The 19601-nt window shown below is 35.1% G+C and overlaps 2 protein-coding genes across 3 annotated transcripts; both read right to left on the reverse strand.

The window, feature by feature from the left end:
• Window positions 1-780: 780 nt before the first annotated feature.
• Window positions 781-12702, reverse strand: LOC130656644 (RNA-binding protein 4.1-like). 2 transcript variants are annotated; one of them, XR_008984971.1, is made up of 8 exons: window positions 12504-12702; window positions 6125-6208; window positions 5661-5731; window positions 5504-5527; window positions 4823-5233; window positions 4476-4736; window positions 2607-2705; window positions 781-1008 (listed from the first exon to the last, which is right to left on the reverse strand). XR_008984971.1 is itself a non-coding variant. In XM_057459548.1 (7 exons), the coding sequence occupies exons 1-7, from the start codon at window positions 12660-12662 to the stop codon at window positions 3801-3803; spliced, it is 1050 nt and encodes a 349-aa protein (XP_057315531.1). In that variant the 5' UTR covers window positions 12663-12702; the 3' UTR covers window positions 3613-3800. The 2 variants fall into 2 exon arrangements, 1 of the variants encoding a protein (XP_057315531.1); XM_057459548.1 differs by lacking the exons at window positions 781-1008; window positions 2607-2705 and adding an exon at window positions 3613-3840.
• On the reverse strand, window positions 6591-12489 carry LOC130656643 (uncharacterized). The gene has a single exon (XM_057459547.1). The coding sequence runs from the start codon at window positions 11315-11317 to the stop codon at window positions 9302-9304; it is 2016 nt and encodes a 671-aa protein (XP_057315530.1). The 5' UTR covers window positions 11318-12489; the 3' UTR covers window positions 6591-9301.
• Window positions 12703-19601: the final 6899 nt, after the last annotated feature.

The following is a 19601-nucleotide window of genomic DNA, read 5'->3' on the forward strand; positions in this document are numbered from 1 at the left end:
GAGTTACCCCTTAACACGCTTAAGTCTCCTTTTAATTTCATAACACAAAAATATTACCAAGAAACAAGAACTGTTTTCTCAACCTCGATCCCAGAGCCTGTTGAAGTACATCTGACTGCGGGATGAACATGTCAGCGCCGGCGAGACAAAAAAAACCTGAGGACGAGGTTGCAGTTTTCCAAAAACTACGATAACTTTTGTCATTACATCATTATTACATCACATCACGATAACGATTTGCTTCGTTTTATTGATTTCCGCCAGCGAAGGTGGAATCTTTAAAATCGACTGAGGAGATAGAGAGATAGATAGAGACAGCGCAGCTAGGCTGGACGCCAGAAACTTATCCAGGCTAAAAATATTTTTTTCTGAGAACGAGGCTAAAATGAGTTTTAAGCCAATAAGAATCCTAACAGTGCAACAGATTGTTTTTTTTATCCAATGAACAATACTTTATTAAAGTTTATATGCTATCGAAAGTTAAAGCTCGTGCAGTGCACCATAATGAAGATCGTCTTATAATGTGCCATCTTTGATGTTACGTCATTTCTTTCTGTACAATTTTTCAAGCACGTAGACTAAAGCTATATTCAGCAGAACTAATTAATTATTCATGAATTTTATTTATTTATTTATTGAGTTGTATTTTAACATTGCTTGAACGAGTTTAAGTTTCTTCGTTAGTTTGAAAAGCTTATGTTACGTTTCGAAGAGATTATGTTACTTCAAAGAGTTTGTTATCTCGTCGGTTCGAAGTAAGAAGCGGAGAAAAGACTGCACTTTAATATCGTTCCTTCTTTATTTACTGGTTACATAAATGCAAGAAAATCTAAAAAATACATGAAGACTAGCCAAATATCATGTGCAGCAAAAGTAACAGCAGGGTTAAATTGCTTCATCAAAGTCTTTCTCTGTTTAAGCATGTCTACAACTGACGTGGACGTAAACAAATTTCTGCAAATCATTCACCTTTATTGCAAAATTACATTGGATGGCCGATAATATATCCTATAACGAAAAAACAAACAATACCCATGTAACTGCAATTTTCAAGTACATTAAATAAAGTACCCATTTTCACACCTTTAAAAAGACTGTTTTCGCAAAATTATTTTTAGGAGCATGTTTTAGGAGCAGCAATTTTTTAAATTTTTTTTCTGGCAACCGAGGATAACCCCAAATTTCGGAAAATTTAACCACTTCTTTTTCACTACCTTATGTGGATTAATTTTCTGGTGGATTAATTTTCGCGATGTAGCGAATTTTTGGACTATTCGCAGAAATTAATCCACCGTGAATCCCGTAATTCGCGAAAATAAATCCACGCGAAATTTTTCGAATTTCATCAGCACGCAAAATGGTTAATTGATTTGTACGACGAGTTATAACTGGAAAATGGGAAGGAGATCCTTGAAGCTGTACAAAAAGGTTCAGTCCACCTCCCATGTCTTGATCTATTTCAAGACTTGAGCATGGGACATCTGAAATTTTCAGTTTTCTCTTCCTCTTTCTATTCTAATGATTCTTTCTTCCAGAAAATTTTTCCACGCGAAATTCTTGAGATAAGCTCATTCGCGAAAATAAGTCCACGCAAGGTGTTAACAGTTTCAGTAGGATTGAGAAAAATAAAATTAAAGTGTGTATTTTTCGATAAATTTTTTTATAAGAAACAAATACAGTCGACGATCAATATTTCGAACTCTCAGACGACTGACGAAAAAGTTTAAGATAGAGGATAGTTGAAGTAGCGAAATACCGTATTTGTGTTTCATTACTGCTTTATTGTCTGAAATAATTCTACAGTATTTTTTCACCAATGTTTTTACAACAAACTTCTGCTGGTAGCCAGTTTTAAAATGAGAAGGGTTTTAAAAATGTAAAAATTTTCAAACTGTACACATTCGAAAGTCGCTTTTATGTATCAATCAAACTTTTTATAAAATCGAATGTTTATCCTCGAAAATAAGGGGAAAAGTTCGACGTGATAAAATGAACTAAAGGCACCGGAGAAATAGTTCGACAAAGCGAAAGTTCGAGATAACGTAGTTTGAGATATAAAACGTAATTTTGCGTACAAGAGTTTACAATGTTAGAGACAGCGAAAGTTCGAGAAAACGGGTATTCCAGATATCAAACCTTGACTGTTTACACATTATGCAAGATAATTATCTTTTAAGTAGATCTTTCTGGTTGGGTACTTTAAATTGTTTACTATTTTTTTCGAGGTAAAAACAAAACAAAAACATTTTCGCAAATAAACCGTTTGAAGGGTTTTCGGGAAAAAATATTTTGCAATGTTAACTTTTTAGGCTTGTTTATTGAGGCCAAGATTAATTTTCGCGTACTTCATCACAACAGTAGTTAATTTTTGATTGGTTATGCTTCGATCTTGAAGGGAACTCGTAATTTATATATTTTCTAACTAAGAAGTTGCTTGACTTTAAATTTACCTAAACATCACGTTGGAATGGTTAAAAGCATTTTCAATTTTAAAGATTCTCTATTTACTTTAGAAAACATTCTTCATTTTTTCCCAGGGAAATACAAAAAGCGCCCAAACGCTTAATATGCATTTTAAAAACCACAGCAAAGTAATCCGGTCTTACCTTCTATAACTGTGTGGAGTTATCTAATTCCGGGTCTTGTTCCAAATGACTGCCTTTCATACCAACAATTGAATCAAATATGAGTTTCCGACATATTACCTAAAATTATTTAAATGCGCATGAAACTGAAACATACCAGTCTCGAAGCATGCCTTTGCTAAAAGAAATGTAGTGGAACTAACTTTTGTTAAACTTTATAAAGATTAAAATACTCTAGAATCAGATCGCTACATGATTTTAGTTGGCGATACTTTTCACTGACAAATAAACAATAGGCACGATTTTCCTATTTTAATATGCACGACTTTGTTGCACTTTTTAAAGTCGACACCAGCTTTTCTTACTCAAACATATTCGCGAGTAGACTTGCTTTACTGGAGATTTTACAGAGTTCAAGACAACGCATACGTAAACAAAACGTACCCGCGCGAAAAAAAATTCATGCACTAAATCAGAAAAAGTGAAAATCCAGTTGCACTTTCTTGCGTATATATTTTATTTCTTATAAACATCTGTTTTTACATGATCACTTTCGCTTATACGCGTCGAAGATTTCTGTTACCGTAACTGCTACTCGCTGCTTTAACTCAGAATTAAAACCGACCAACGACGAATAATTTCAACTGTACATAACTCACCCGAATTCAACCGACGAACGACGAATAATTCCAACTGTACATAACTCACCCGAATAAAACCGATTAAGGACGAATATTTCTAACAGAACACAACTCACCTGATTTAAACCGACAAACGACGAATAATTTCAACTGTACACAATTCACCCGAATAAAACCGATTAAGGACGAATATTCCCAACAAAACATAACTCACCCGAACTGAACGGACAAACGACGAATATTTCTATCAGTACAAAACCCACCCGAATAAATAAAACTGGCCAATGACAAATATTTCTAACCGTACACAAAATACGAGTGTAGTATTACTCGAGACATGTTACTTTTCTCGGCCGATTGTTGGTTGGTGTGAGAAGGAAAAAAACTTTTTAACTGCACATAGTATCATATATAAAAAAAAATCTTTGTCACGCCGTTGCTCGTAAAGATTAAAATGTTAAAAATATAACCGTTCGTAATTTAAAGTTCTCAAAAGCGTTTTATTCGTGCCAAGGTTCGTTTGCGTGTTGTCTTCGTGTTATCACGGCACGTTACGGCGAACGAGCGGGTACCCTTACTGCCTTTGACCTGGCGGATACGCGGCTTCTGGAAATCTATGATCAAAAAATATACACTTAAATAAAATATACAAGAAATACCGTAGTTCGTTCTCCCAATTGGCCAAATTTTGAAATGCCGTGTAATTTTGGCATTTTAATAATTATAGTGGAAATTTCCCGAAAGCGGACATTTGCGAAACAAACACTTTTATCCACTTTAAGGAAGTGTCCGCTTTATAAAGGTTTGATCTTAAAAAAATTCTAAATTTAATATAGAGCTGTTTTGTGTTTTGTTGGTCCACCTCAGCCTTTCTTGTAAAATACCAAGAGTACTGCTTGACTTATCAAGTGAAAGCCATTCTTTGTAAAAAAAAAAAGTACTGCTTTAAATAAAAATAGGGTTGTTGTAAAAATGTTAGGAAAAATAAAAAAAATAAAAATAAAGAATTTCTGCTAGTGTCTGATTTATGGAGATCAATTTCACTCAACATGTTTACGTTGGACCAGAAAAAATGTCCGCTTTATGGATTGTTCGCTCGACAGAGAAAGCGCCGTTAAAGTTTCGTTGAAAATTCGCCCAGAACAAATAAAAACTGTCCGTTTTGTAGAAAAGGGTCTGCTTTAAGTTCAAATGTACTATAAAAAGTAATAGCGAAAATTAGCTTTACACATTCGTCACGTCACTATACCTTTTGGAAGCAACTGCCATATCTGATGTATAACGTTCTCTTGAAGGAGGGAGATATGGGTCTGCAACTCTCATGGCACCAGGAACGTTATATGGATCGGTTCGACGCAACGCTTCGTATGAATCAAGGGTATCTAAAGCTCTACGAGCAGATTCATATGGATCTAAAGGTCGACGGGGTTCATACATATCCGCAACAACTGCACGCCCGTATGCTAATCTTTCTCGGTTAGCTGCATATGGATCTGCAGCTACATATGTTCTGAAGTGAGAGGCAAACATGGAGAATAGAAGGGTTAAGATGACTATAACGTTGAAGATAACATTTCGAATTAAAATTGTACAAACCTCGTTGGAGAGCTCCCTCGTCTGTACGCCGCATAGGCAGACGTGGGACTTCGCTCTCTGTATGCAGATGAAGCATATGCTCGCGTTGGATCATACCTATCGTAGTCATATCGAGATGTAGCTGCATAAGAAGGGTAAGGATCTCTCCCATAGGGATCTCTTGCATATGGATCTCTGCTGTAAGGATCGCGAGCATAAGGATCACGAGAATACATGGCTCTGGCTCTTTCTTCATATTGTCTGGCATAAGGATCCTGTGCACGCATTAGTGAGAGTCTGTCATAACCAGGTCTGTCACTTGGGTAATCTCTTGGTCCTCCTCTACTGTGTGGTCCGCCCCTGCTTGGTGGTCCACCTCTCATAGGTGGCCTGCCCCTCATAGGTGGCTCACCCCGTTTGGCCAAGCGTCTTCTAAAAGCATAAGATACACACGTTCCATGCATAAATATCAATATATTTGCTAATTTAGATATCACATTTCTAGCTTTTTGTAGAAACGATTACATTAATCCATTACAAACAAAAAACTCCTGCACAGTTAAAACGCTAGGTTTTTTTTATCATTCATTCATGATTCTGCAACATTAACGCAAATGAAAACTCAGCCTTGTGTATTAACATTTTCCCCTTTCTATAACTTGTTAAAATATTTACTACAGATTTCAATCTCATTACACGAACCTCCGTTGGGTGCATTCCTTTGCCCTAAAGAAAATATATATGCATGTAATATCACAAAATGTGCTTCGCAACCTTAAAAAAAAATGGGTGCTCTTTAAATCTTGAAATTTTTACAACATTCGCAATGACACAAATTGGGTAAAAACAACATGTTTACCAGTGACCGGGTTCACCACACTCAAAGCACAGCTCATCACAATCGGGAAGATTTTGTTTATTTTTTGAAATCTAAACAAATAAAAAAGGAAGTAGTTATCTTCCATTAATTAATTAACTTCCCGTTCCACAGATTGTGCAACCAAATACTTTACTCTAATAAATTCTAAGGTTAAACAAAATTATTATTACAAATTATAAAGCTACAGCTGAATAAATATAAATGAATATCTTAACAACCCATTTGACATTTGGTTATAGACTAGACTAGACTAGACATCAGTAATCTTCAAAAACTATATGCACTTAGCGATTTTCAAAACTTTTGTAAATTTGCAAACAGCTAAACAGTAGATTTCTATGCTTTGAAAAAGTTCTAAAAGTAACTCACTGGTTGAGCATAAAGTTCAATTAACATACATATTTATAATGAATGAATGAATGATCGAATAATAAAAGTTCTACCTGGATAACAATTCTGTTGCCCTCAATTGTGGTACCACTCAACTCTTTGATTATATTATCTGCTGATGTTTGATTATCCACAAACTAAATATCAAATCAAATGAAATCAAATTATTATAATTAGTTACCTCGTCTTTCTTAGCTATTTTATTTCGACAATTATTTTATTGACAACCTAAATAAATTTAAAAATAAACTGTATATACTGTAAAAAAATCAAATTTTATTGACAGCCTGTTAACATTAATGCTAATTCTTTATGAACAGATCTGAAATTACAATTTTTGTAAAAATGGTGACAGTTCTTATAGTTAATTGACCAAAGTAAAAAATTTTAATATACTTCAATTTTTTCTGATGTGTACTAGAGCTAAATTATCCTAAAATTATCTAAAAAGTAGCAAAAAGTGATGGAGGAATAGATCAAAAGTGGAAACTGTGAAAATTGATTTGTAAAAAAAAAGGGGATTAAAGATTTTTCCCAATAAAAAGCGTGGAGTTAAGCTAAATAGGAGATTGTTGTAAAAAGGGTGGGGTTGCTCTCAAGTAAGACAGAGATCATTTCATTTAAACTTGAAAAAGCAATTGCTCTTTTTTGTATTGTTTGAGTTTCCAGCCAGTTTCTTTTTCTTTCTTTTAAAAGTTACATCCTGTTTATTCATTAATATATATCTAGATTCATATATATATATCTACAAAAAAATTATTAGGCACATAACCAGGTATATCTTCCTAAACACAGCGAAAGGGCCTACATGGTAACTGCAAGTAGTAGGAAAAATCTGACGCAAATGCTAAAAGACGGGACTTATCGCTAGGTAATTTATGAGGTATTGCATATGTAAAAGAATCATTAAACGCTACACATGATGAAATTTTATCTCCCACACCAAACACTGCATCAATTTAGTTTAATTTAACCACAAGTAAGATAGAAAACATTAAATTAGGATTACTGTGGAAAGTTTATCATTTCTTGAACATGATGGTTTAGTAGGCGACGTTTCGGGAGATCCTTCTCCCATCTTTAATAACATTAAATTAGGAGTTTGTTACAACTCGCCTTCTAGAACTGAAATTAAAGAGGAAGCCCTGCTAAACCTCATTCAAAAAGCAGTAGCAGAAAACGATACCTTGATATTGTGCGGAGATTTTAATTATAAATTAAAATGACTGGCAAACCCTACATGCACAAAACGATAGAAAATAATTCCTTGACCTTGTTCTTGATAGTTATCTGCATCAACATGTCAGTGAACCTACTAAATATTAGGGATTTCAGGTAACAGAGAAATATGTATTATTTCACTGGTGATGAACAATAGATGAACACATTTCCAAAAAAGTTACGACCAGAAAAATTAAGAAATAAGGAGAAATTAAGGAGAATAGCTAAAATTTCAATTTTTTTAAGTATATTAAGTACTTTTAAGAAGATTTTCTTTTTCTAAGGTTATTTAAGAAATTTAAGGAGGAGTGGTCACCCTGAATAGAGTTAATTTTAAATTGCATATCAAAACATGTGTTCACAAATTGAAAAAAAGAATACTATGATTACAGAAATGGAAATTACAAAAAAATGAAGCAATTATTTTCAAACTGTTGATTGGAATTTTGATGAGAAATCTGTAGAACAAATGTGGTTGTATGCTGTTGTATTCAACATGAAATCTTACTAGGGATTTGTATAATATACACAAGTTGCTTTTGGTTTTGCATTTAAATGTTGAAAACGTTAAAAAGGTCCAGAGAAGATATATTAAGATGATCATAGATATTGGTCATCTACCATATGAAGAAAGACTTAAACAATGTAATTTGATGTCTCTGGAAATGAGGAGATTAAGAGCTGACCTCATAAAAGTATTTAAAATAATGAATGGGCAAAAAAATTTGAACCTGAATGACTTTTTTGAACTGAGTGAGAATTCACTGACAAGAGGACACTCAAAAAGATATGGAAGCTTCATAGTAGGCTGGATGAAAGAAAATTTTCATTTGTTCCTCAATTTATTAATGAATGGAACATTTTACCAGCATTATTATTATATAAAAGTTAAAACATGACTTAAAAATACTAGCTCTTCGTGCTTTTTCACAAAGCTTGGTAAAGTATCCGACTTTCAATTGGCAAGTTATTATAAATCCTTGGTCCCATAAATTTACAACCAGATCTATTTAATTCAAGTCTTACTCTAGGTATTGTCATAATGTAATTGTTGTATGAGTGTTTCTACTGTGCAATCTTATCTTGAAAAAATCTTCAAAATTGCTACACACTGCCTTGTCCCAGCATTTTCTGACTAGCATGACAGTATGTTTCTTTATCTCATTCATGATTGGGTACTTGGCATTTCTCTGTCACCTTCGCAATAGAGGACTTTGTTCTATTTTGCGGTAAGAAGACATCTGTTTTGGTAATATTCGAAATGTGCCTGACATAATATGTTACAAGGTTATATGCCACAAAAAAGCTAGTTTAAAAATTTTAACAGAGAAGAGAATCATAACGTACCTCGGAATACCTTTAAGAATAATTTTTTCTTTGCCAGCTCCATTTAAATTTATTTTCTTAATATCAGGTTTTTTGGTTTCCTGAAGATTCAAGACCCCCTTGATGAAATTTTTATGCTAAGCGAATGCACCAGTGTGAGATCCAGCAATGCCCTTGTCTTAATTGGATAATTATTCTACATTGATTACTAGCCTGGATACCTGGCTGTTCATCTGTACGCACATAGCGTATAAACGTACAATTACGGACACTTTTACGGTCTTTTGCGTCTTACCGCAACAAAATCCATCGAAATAATGAACCCATGGTTCTAAACGGGAGATTTATCTATTGGCTATACGTTGGAACCATTTTTCCGAACATTGTTGGACCTGCCTCACCACAATTGCTGTTTTTAGCCGAGCACCGCCTGCGTCCAATTATGGACACCTAGGTTTAATTACGGACACACTGTTTTTTGTATTTTAGAGGGTCAGCGGCAGGTATATTGTATTTAATTTGTGTTTAAACGTTACTTTTGACTCACAACAAGTTTTGACTTAATTTAAGAGTGTCCGTAATTACACGTAAAAATTGACCCAACAAAACATTTTTGAGTCGTTACAGATCATTAGCGGGAAATGGTAAAACATTAAAAAAGCGAGATTTTTTATTTTCCTTTTTTATTCACATCGACAACTGTAACATAAATATGTGTCACTTGACAATTCCGCCTTTGTAGCTCTCGAACAACCGCCATGGAACCATGCGAAGCACTTATCGCAACCAATCCAGATGATTTTGTTGCAAGCGACTGGTGGGTTCGACCTTTTACAGATAGCACAGTGCGTCTCACGCTCAAATTCTTCCTCGCTGCTACTTTCGTACTCACTCTCCGTCTCTTCAACTAACTCATTTTCTTGGCCGTCATCCAACTCGCTGTCATCACTTTCGAACGATATCATTGTTCTTTTCTGTCGCACAGATCGGGTTTTCAACATAACCCTTTTTTGCCTTTTTTTTTCGGACTGCAGAGCTTCTTTACTTAATTTTTTTCGTTCTCTCTCCTTTTTCCTTTCTTCTTTTGCCTTCTCTTCCAACTCTTTCTTCTCCACCTTCTCTCGAAACGATTGTTGATGCTCGTCGCTTGTGAGAACTCTCGACTTAGTAATAATCCTGGTGTTCTTTTGTTTGTTAGGCTTTGGCGCTGGAAATATAAAGGCATCAACCAAAGACACTGGGATAATACCTGCTGCAACGAGAGGATTTACAGGTGTTGTTGGAGTGGAGGTGAAAGGGCTTGCTGCAGTGAGAAGATTGGTTGGTGTTGTTGCAATCGACGAGGGCGGTGGAGTAGAAGCATCTGTTGAAGGTATTACTGGTGTAGAAAAAGAGCCACCGTGCAACGAATTAAAAGATGCTCCTGTTGAAGAACCTGGTACTGCTGGTGTTGTGGATGTTGCAGTATTGTTTCCATTCGGAGCGGACGAAATAAAATCAATGCTGTTGTCTGGCATTAATCGCTCCTTGTCGATGGCGTCAGGGTTGAATGGACAGATCCCTGTTTTCCGAAATCCATTTTTAATAATGGTGATCCCCATCGATCCTTCAAACGCTGCCTTAAATATCGCAGTGAAATTTGTTTTACACACAGTTAGTGGAACAGTGTGGCCCATGGTTGCAAGCTTCAAATTATCTGTAATTTTTGAGAAATGCACCTTTAGAGGCTTGAAAATCGACACATCCAATGGCTGGAGTATATTGGTTGTGTGAGGGGGCAAACAGTACAAGTGGATTTGGTTCTCCACTAGCATATCTATCATCTCTATATCGAGATGAGAACCGTGGCCATTCAAGATCAACAATATTGGTTTTTGTATGTATCTTGTCTGAGGAATAAACAGCTTTTCACACCACTGTTTAAAAAGCTCGATGTCCATGTAGCCGTTTGGCGAATGGGCGTATAGAGCATTGGTAGGACCATCTCTAGCATAAGGACCGGATGGGAAAGCCTTTTCGAAAATTATCATTGGAGGCAACGGCACTCCAGCAGCTGATACAGCGACATGGGCAGTGATGTGATCCCTATTTCCTTTGCTCTCAGAGTAGGGGTGCTTAGTTGATCTTGAGACGACAACCTTTCCAACGCGAGCATCCATGGAGATACCTGACTCGTCGCAATTGAAGATTCGATCTGGCTTATCGAGGATATCAAGATCGACCAATGTTTTTCTTAAAAGATCAAAGTGCTGTTTTATAACAGTCACATTGGCCATTCTAGAACGTCCTCTGTCGAGGCCGTCGGGTTTTCGCAGGGTAATTTCTCGCGAATGACGTTTCTTGAAACTGTCCCACCAAGTATGACCAGGACCACTGACACGGTTGAACGAGCTGGTACGCTTGCTTCGTTTTACGATGTTCCATGCAAAAGCTTTTATTGCTGAAATACTTAACGGGTGTGCAATAGAAGCCATGTATTTGATATAATGAATTAACATCGTCTCCTCTTCCGGTGTCATTTCTGTTTTCCTTCCTGCCTTCGTTGTTCTATACTTTCCCCGAATTCGGTCGGATAAGGTCTGTTTTGGAACGCCGAATTCTTTTTGAGCCTTATTTAATGACATGCCATCCTTAACTGCTGGTAGGGCGTTACTCAAATCTTCTTCGGACCACTTTTTGTATTTTTGTTTTGGGCCCATTTCACCAAAGCTTAATGGCTAAAATAATGCGAAATACATGGTATTGAAGCAAAAAGAGATTTTATAACATAAAATCATAAAAAGAAATGATGTACAGAAGGAGAGGTCATAAATAACACTATATTTTAAGTTTAATCATATTGCGCACATATACAAACTATGAGAAAAAAGCGTGATTTTGCCATAACATTTTGCTTTTTTTCCAGAGGCCAAAAAACACACTTCGGGTCGCTAAAAATCTGCCATATATATTTTTTATGTTAGTATAGCTATTATATAATAAAATAAAATAAAATAAGAAATAATAATTACCTTGATTAATAAGATAGAAAATGATTTGTTAGAATAAGTTCGTCGCGCGAAACCAAAAATCAGCGAAAAGAAGCGAGTTTTTTAAATCCATTGTTTTGGTATGAAACAGCGAGGCAAATCGAACGAAACCTATTAATCATAACGGCTTTGAGTAGGAGAGTCAAGACATCGTGAAATAAAGTTGGAAATACAAGGTTAAGTGGTGGAAAACTTTAATTTACTAAAGTGTCCGTAATTGTACGTGTCCGTAATTGTACGTTTATACGCTACATTTCGCAAGAGGGGGGCTTTTTATTATTGTCTTTTGTTGTTTTGGTATTATAGAGAGCTAAATTTATCTTATTGTCTGGGGATGTGTGGGGCCAATCGAAGACCTCATTTTTGATTTCTGTCAATCGAAGGATTGTGATTGTGGGATCTTGCATTTAGCAAGAGGTTTTCTGACAGCTTTTGTTGCACATTGTATTGATTCAATTTGTATATATATTACCTGAATGACATGACAGACAGACAATTGAATATGACTACGACAAGAAACAGTGATGTCATCTCAACTAACTCAACACAAGGAAAAAGTGAAGTGATGTATGATTGGTGCAAGGTCTAGGGCAAGATTTCATGATTCAATCATGAGTTGTTACACAGATCATAGACCAACTAGCTATATATTTTTCTGTAGTTAGGATTGGTTATGATAGGCCCAATAGTACAGCTTTTTTTGTTGAAAATACTTTAAGGAGTTAAGGCCTTGTAATTAGTGATTCTAGCTAATCGTATAAAAAAGAATCCATCATTTTTAGCCAGCACAGCTTTATAGCCTAGGTACTATACTACACACTGTCTAACTGGGAATAACAAAATGGTAAAAACGTACCGCAAATGCAAAGTTTTTTACCACGTCAGCTCGCTTTACATTGCCATGATTTGACAATATTTCTATAATTTTGTCGCTAGACCATCCTGGATCAATTCCACCTATATATAGCTTGACTGTAGAATCATCAATTTTGGGGGCTCTGGACTCACCCGCCATATTTTCCTAGATAGCGTTTTGTGTTCATGTTCCATTCGTGTGAGCAGCTATACGGAGTACGGCTCTGTATAAGCATGCGTATACGGAATATAACTTCGTATAGCGACATGTTTACTCCGTATAGACGGAAATATTTAAATATCTTAAAGCCGCGAGCGGCGCAGCCAGCTTTGAGAGTATAATACCGAGACTGGTTTGGCTAGACATTAGCGAATGCAGCATGAGCGTCGAGTCTAAACTAAGCATTCTTATTAAAAATTTACTCTGAGCTGTTCCAGTTTAGAAAATTTTGCCTAAAACAAGCAAATAATTTGTTTAAAAAGAAAAACGTCTAAAATATGAGACAAGCATGCAGAGTACCAATAACTGTAGATAACAGTTCCAGCTAATAAAAGTTCGAGTTACCGACAGTCCAACTGTATGATGTAGCTTACTATTTGAGTTTTGTATGAAGTTTATTTTTATGGCTTTCATTATATTCATTCTAAGCTTTATAACTTTGTTTTGTATGTATGCAATAAAACATGTCACAGTCCGTATGGCATACTCCTTATAGCAAATTCTGCATACTTCCCAAAGCAAATTCTGCATAACATATTCTCGGTACCTCACAATCTGTATGCCATAATCCTTTTTTTTGCAACCAAACTAATGCTCCCACGCTCCGTATAACTACAATATACCTCGTATGTTTACGATGGATAAAAAGTAGGAAAATGACGTGCTTGTCTTTTTACCTTTTTATATGGTGATTATTTTAGAAATAGTTTTAAACAGTCATATATTGCAATATTTCCACTTTAAGAACATTCGTTGGCAGACTACGTATAGCTAAACCCAACTCCGTATAGCAGCTATACGGAGTATTACTCCGTATAGAAGCCACACTCCGTACGTCACATTCACCCCTCTTCACGTGGTGGCCCTCTGTTCCGACCCCAGGTGAAACGCGGCCCGTCTAGAAATCAGTCGAACCCCAAAAGAAAAGATATTCTTCTAAACGCTGCAAGATTTATATACTTTGGGCAAAAAGTATATATTTTTCTTGTCAACTCCAAATCGAAATTATTATTGTTTTGATTGTGATCACCTCGATGTCTGCTTTGTTATAATCAGCAAGCCCGCCACACCACCATCGCTAGGGCGTGTACTAGACTTGCGCAATGTCGTTTCTATTCTTTTATTTTTTTTGGCCCTTTTTTAGTTCCTTTTTTAACATGATACCCACTCTTTTCTCTGTGTCCACTCTTCTTTTTTTTCTTTTCTAATATATGACATATAGGAAATTTTCATCATTTTATTCTGCAAAGAAACACTTTCTTTCTTGCGCTCAATTCATCGCATTTTTAGTTTCACCCGTTGTCGCATTCTTGATTAAGAAATTCTTTCCCTTAATATTCCACTGCACATTTTTTTTTTCATTTGTAGTAAGAATAACTCACGTCATATATTTGAAATATTCCATAAACAAAATTTGTCTGTATCGATGAGAAAAATGTGTGCTAAAACACTTCCGTTACCACATAATAAAATAATATAAAAAGAAATTTAAAAAATGTTTAAAAACTAAAAATCAACATCGTGCTCATAATATTATTCAGCCATAAGTCCCCAGTTTTGACTGGTGTTCTGGGACCTCTCGGAAGAGCAAAAAGGCAGTCTTCTTTTTTCTTAAGCTTTTTACCAGAGCATATTTTTACCTTATGTTCAGCTAGTTGTCTAGCCACGGTTTTCCATGGGAAAAATTTAGTTGTGCTAAACCGCAACTATAGAAGTCGGTAATAAGCTAAATTTTTACTCTACTTTCGTTTATAATCTTCAGAACCAACACAACACCTGATATGTTTCACTGCCAATTGGCATTAATATGGATGCTACAATTGGTGGAGAATGATATAAGAATTTTGTAATTGCTTAGAATAAACGCACGGTGCAATTTTTATTTTTTTTTCTATTTAAGGAATAGGGTGTGTTTACTACGGTGGCATATTTTACAGAGGTGACGTTTAATAATCCTTTGTATCTTTTTTCCTTTGCAATCGCGACAAAAAGAAAAAGAAAATCAATGTTGGTAACGCCCAGGCGTAGAAAGAGCTCTGGAGACGAGGTTAGATTGAGCCCTAGCAGTAAAAACGTTTTTGGCACCTGACTTTTAACGCCTTTCGCACGACATTTCAGTTTGATTCAAAAATAAAAATGGCGACCACATGGCGTCCGCGACAAAGATGGAAAATGCGTGTATAATCTAATGATTTATTTAGCTAACTATGTTAAGAGATTACTCTGATTGGGAGGTTTCTAATATGCAAGGGTATTCTGAAGCACCTTGGTTCATGTTATAGGAGAGAGCTTTAAACTATTCCAAACAGGTTTGAATTCATCTGTATAAGGAAGAGGAGACATTGGTGTCATGTTCTGATTTCTTTTGGCAGACAAAGTTGCGGAGCAGTCGGGCTAAAAATACCTCTTTCTTGCAAGAGTTTAGCTATTCCGTGTTTTGATAATCTGCCCTCTTTTGGGGGAAATTTAAGAAGGATATAGTGACCACACACTCCATGTTATTGCTTTTAGGGGGCCTTCAAAAATTCTTTTCGGGCCCGGTTAGCAGGATATCGCCGCTAAGATTTGGACCTCCTCCCCCCTCTTCTAGTGGATTTCCATCCGTGAAATACACACATTCGGATAAATCTTGGAAGACTCAGGGGCGTGTTTTTCGTAGATAAAAGTTATCGGAATACACCTTTACAATAATTCACTTGTACATGCGTTCCTACAGCTCTCCATCGTTTTACAATATCGGAAAAAAGGAGGTAAAAATCGTGTTTTTATGAGAGTTTGTTAGAGACGAAAGCGTGTTTTCTACTTTTTATTAAAAACAAAATGCGGCAAGAAAAGTTATTACGAAAAAACGTGTTTTCTCCTTAAACAAACTCTTATAAAAGTGTGATGTTTACCTCCTGTGATCGCAAAATAAGCTGCGATGGAGTGTTAGTTTTCCCGAATTATCATAAAAGTGTATTGATGACAAGAGGAATCATGCTCGCTAACGACGAAGAATTTTCAGGCCACCAACAAATTTTTGAAATTTCTCAATCCCTAGCGGATTTTATTTTCAAACTTCAGACCCCCTCCCCCGTAGCCCAAAATTTTTAGAAGGTCCCTAAAAGGTTACCTCCTGTGAAAAATCAAGTTGAGCAAATATGAAAGATCTTTGAAAGTTCTCTAGAAATATTTTTATTCTTTTGAAAAATCTTTATCTGTTCTATGACGTCATGAGTTAGTATTGAGCATAATTACGGTAACTGAATATTGAAATTTGTATATGTAAAATAATTAAAACGCATCAAAGTGAACGGCCAGAAAGCATTTTTAACTGTATATGGCTTGTCACAAATGTTAAATATAACACCCATGCAGAGCATACTCATGACATCATGCATAGTGATTGCATGCATTAGTGATGCATTAGTGATTTTTTTTAGAATTTGGACTAAGAAGTTAGACCAAATTCTAAAGAACCAATCAAGAATTTAAAAAAAAATATTCAAATTCCTAGACAATCTTTCCAGTCTTTTTCAGGAATATTTGAGTACTGGTATAGTGACTCTCTAAATCTTAACTTCCTTTCCTACATGTCCGAAATAGTGAACATGACTATACTGTCATTTTTATAAATTTATAATTTTTTAGGTGATCTTCGTCTGGTGAGTAAATTAGTATTTTAAAAAGTTCTAGCAATTACTCTTAGCCACTCTCACTCAGCTCCTTGCTATCACAACTCTCATCATAATCTGAAACAACACTTTCATCGTCGTCTGAAACAACGATGTCCTATTCTACACTTATTCGTTTTTCAGGTGGTTCATTAAAAGTTTTATTTTGACGTTTCTGCAAGTACTGTGTCACTGCGGATGAAAGGATTTTCTCACGCTATTGTTTAAGCCACACCTTATCATTAATCTTGATAACTAGCATGGCCTAAATTGTTTAATGCTTCATTTTGAGGCGCCTATCCGACAACAACAAGGTGAGTAGACTAAAGACTCTCTACGATGGAGTTTGAACCAGAAAGGCATTAAATTATTTCTGCCAACAGTGCTAAATTTGTGTACTCTGCCTTTTTGTATCGCAATACGATCTTCCAAAGCTCACCCGCAGTTACGTTTGTAAAGTGATTAGCTCAGACATAATTTTTAAATCTTTTCCATTCTCTGAATGCAACAATTTCATCGAAACCTGATGCAAGTAGAGGCTCTTTAAAGAAGGTGGCAAATTTTCTTATTTCCTCGTAACCAAATGTGCTCTCTTCACTCCAACATTTTGGATCAAACCATTTCATTTAGGTGAATACTGGTATCGAAAATTCTGAAAACTTTTCTTTAAGAAGGTCTTTCAGCTTTGCACATACTTCTCTTTTTTTCAATGCAGCTTTCCAGGTGAATGTCCTCTGTGTGGGTTAACATTTCCAAATCAAGTTCCACCTTCGCACGGTTTGTATTTTTCTTTTTTGGATCCTCTCCTTTCAGAAAAGTCGAGAAGACTGAGTCATCTGTCAACAGAACGAAGACAGATGGGAAACTAGCATATCTTCATCAATACTTGCCTCAACGTTTCATTTAGATTCTATATAGTTGCATCCATAGTTAGTTTTATTTTATAAGGCAATAGGCCTTCTGCTTCAAAGATTTTGGATGCAGGAGTAATTTGCTCCAATACATCTGAGTAAGGAGTCGTCTACAAATTTCGTATGATATTTTATGCGAATATATACGAATTTAATTGCTTTTAATTCGTATAAAAATTGTATACAATTCGTATATGGCTAAATAGTTATACGATTTTTAAAAAATCTAATACAAATTTTATACGAATTATATTCTCTTTCATACGAATTGTCATTCGAATTATATTCTCTTTTATACGAATTTTCATACGAATTATATTTCGTTTTTAAACTTTTAAAATGCGATCTAAAAAAACATTTCTATCGCCGTTTTTCGTTTTTCGTTTTTAAACTTTTAAAATGCGATCTAAAAAAACATTTCTATCGCTGTTTTTCGTTTTTCAACTTTTAAAATGCGATCTAAAGAAACATTTCTATCGCCGTTTTTCGTTTTTAAACTTTTAAAATGCGATCTAAAAAAACATTTCTATCGCCGTTTTTTGTTTTTAAACTTTTAAAATGCGATCTAAAAAAACTTTTCTATTGCCGTTTTTCGTTTTAAAACTTTTAAAATGCAATCTAAAAAAACATTTCATTCGCCGTTTTTCGTTTTTAAACTTTCAAAATGCGATCTAAAAAAACATTTCTATCACCGTTTTTCGTTTTTAAACTTTTAAAATGCGATCTAAAAAAAACATTTCTATCGCCGTTTTTCGTTTTTCAACTTTTAACATGCGATCTAAAAAACATTTCTATTGCTGTTTTTCGTTTTTAAACTTTTAAAATGCGATCTAAAAAAACATTTCTATCGCCGTTTGTCGTTGTTAAACTTTTAAAATGCGATCTAAAAAAATATTTTATTTTGAAAGTCATATACGAATTTAATACAATGTCAAACGATTTTCTTTTTTTTAAAACCATACGCATCTAATTAAAATCTCATACGAATTTTTTGTTAAACTCGTACGAATTTAATTCATACGGATTTATTTAAAACTCATACAAATTTTTTTAAACTCATACGAATTTAATTTAAAACTCATACAAATTTAATTAAAAACTCATACGAATTTCATACGAATTTAGAAAAATTTCATACGAATTTAATTACTGTATGGCAAAAGAAAATTCGTATAGCATATACGAATTTTTTTGATACGAATTGCTACGAATTTTGTAGATGACCCCTAACAGCAGACAAGGCATAAAGAAATGGTATGATTGTAGTTTTTTCAAGTAGCCAACTGAAACAACTTTTGAAGTTGTTTCAGATCATGTTTTGGGATCAGCAACCGCATTTTCGAAAGCTGATGTGACAGCAGGCCAGATTAAAAGCAATCTCTTAAAAGCAGATCTCCTGTGCCCAACAAAACGAGTGCCTGTAAGTTTACTTAAAGTATAGTGCTGCTGTTTTGATTTCTTATTGAATTTTACCAGAATTCTTCAATAATGAGTGAATGCCAATATAAAAGTCATCGACCATTGTGAAGTCGCTGTTTTTGAATGCATTCTTGGCAGCGAGTTCGATGCAATAGTTGGTACAATGCATTTTTATTAACCACGGACGATTTTCAGACAATCTTGTCATGAGTCCAGAAATTCTTCCAAAATTTACACTTGCACTGTCTGAAGTGCACCCAATTATTTTTGTCTGATATTTATTCCCTAGTGGCATCAAGCCTGAAGGACTGAATATGTCGTCAATGCTGTTTTTCGGTGATTGTGCATCGGTTCCACCCTACAAGCTCATCTCCAATAAGGAGGCAACAAAGTAGACAGGAATACCTGAGAGATAGTGAAAAACATTGTAAATTTCTAATTAAACCCACGATGTTATAGAGAGAACCTGTCTATGTCGATCATCTCTAGTTTTGGCTGTCTAGGACAGGTTTTTGATGTTACAGTTGTTCGGACATTGGCAAACAAAGGTAAATTGGTTTGGGTGAAATTACAGGTCTAGGATGCAATGAATTGCACTTGTTTTTTTTCACTGGCACCCTTAGAAAGTATTGTATTCTCTATCCATATTGAGATTTTCACGCACATTGTTATTCAAGCAACGGCTGATGAGGTTATAAGATCTCAATTCCATCATTTTTACAGTATCAGGTGGTATGAGGGATTTATTTCAAGTAATTTTACATTTTCGTCTATGTAAAGATTGCAGCTTAAATAGTTCAGTCTTTTTCAGGAATATTTGAGTAGGTGTGCGATGATTCGCACGTGTAAATCAAGTAACGTGTGCGATGTAAAATCATGTGCAAAGAATGTTACGC

The sequence above is a fragment of the Hydractinia symbiolongicarpus genome, chromosome 9, assembly GCF_029227915.1.
Source record: "Hydractinia symbiolongicarpus strain clone_291-10 chromosome 9, HSymV2.1, whole genome shotgun sequence".
Lineage (NCBI taxonomy): Eukaryota > Metazoa > Cnidaria > Hydrozoa > Anthoathecata > Hydractiniidae > Hydractinia > Hydractinia symbiolongicarpus.

Bases quoted from the DNA above. Each gene is read 5' to 3' on its own strand.
- LOC130656644 (XM_057459548.1), bottom strand. From the start codon at position 12,662: ATGGCGGGTGAGTCCAGAGCCCCCAAAATTGATGATTCTACAGTCAAG. The intron at 5,732-6,124 runs GTAGAACTTTTA...TTATTTGTTTAG, and splicing joins GCAACAGAATTGTTATCCAG to ATTTCAAAAAATAAACAAAA. The intron at 5,234-5,503 runs GTTCGTGTAATG...TTATGCTTTTAG, and splicing joins AAGGAATGCACCCAACGGAG to AAGACGCTTGGCCAAACGGG.
- LOC130656643 (XM_057459547.1), bottom strand. From the start codon at position 11,317: ATGGGCCCAAAACAAAAATACAAAAAGTGGTCCGAAGAAGATTTGAGT.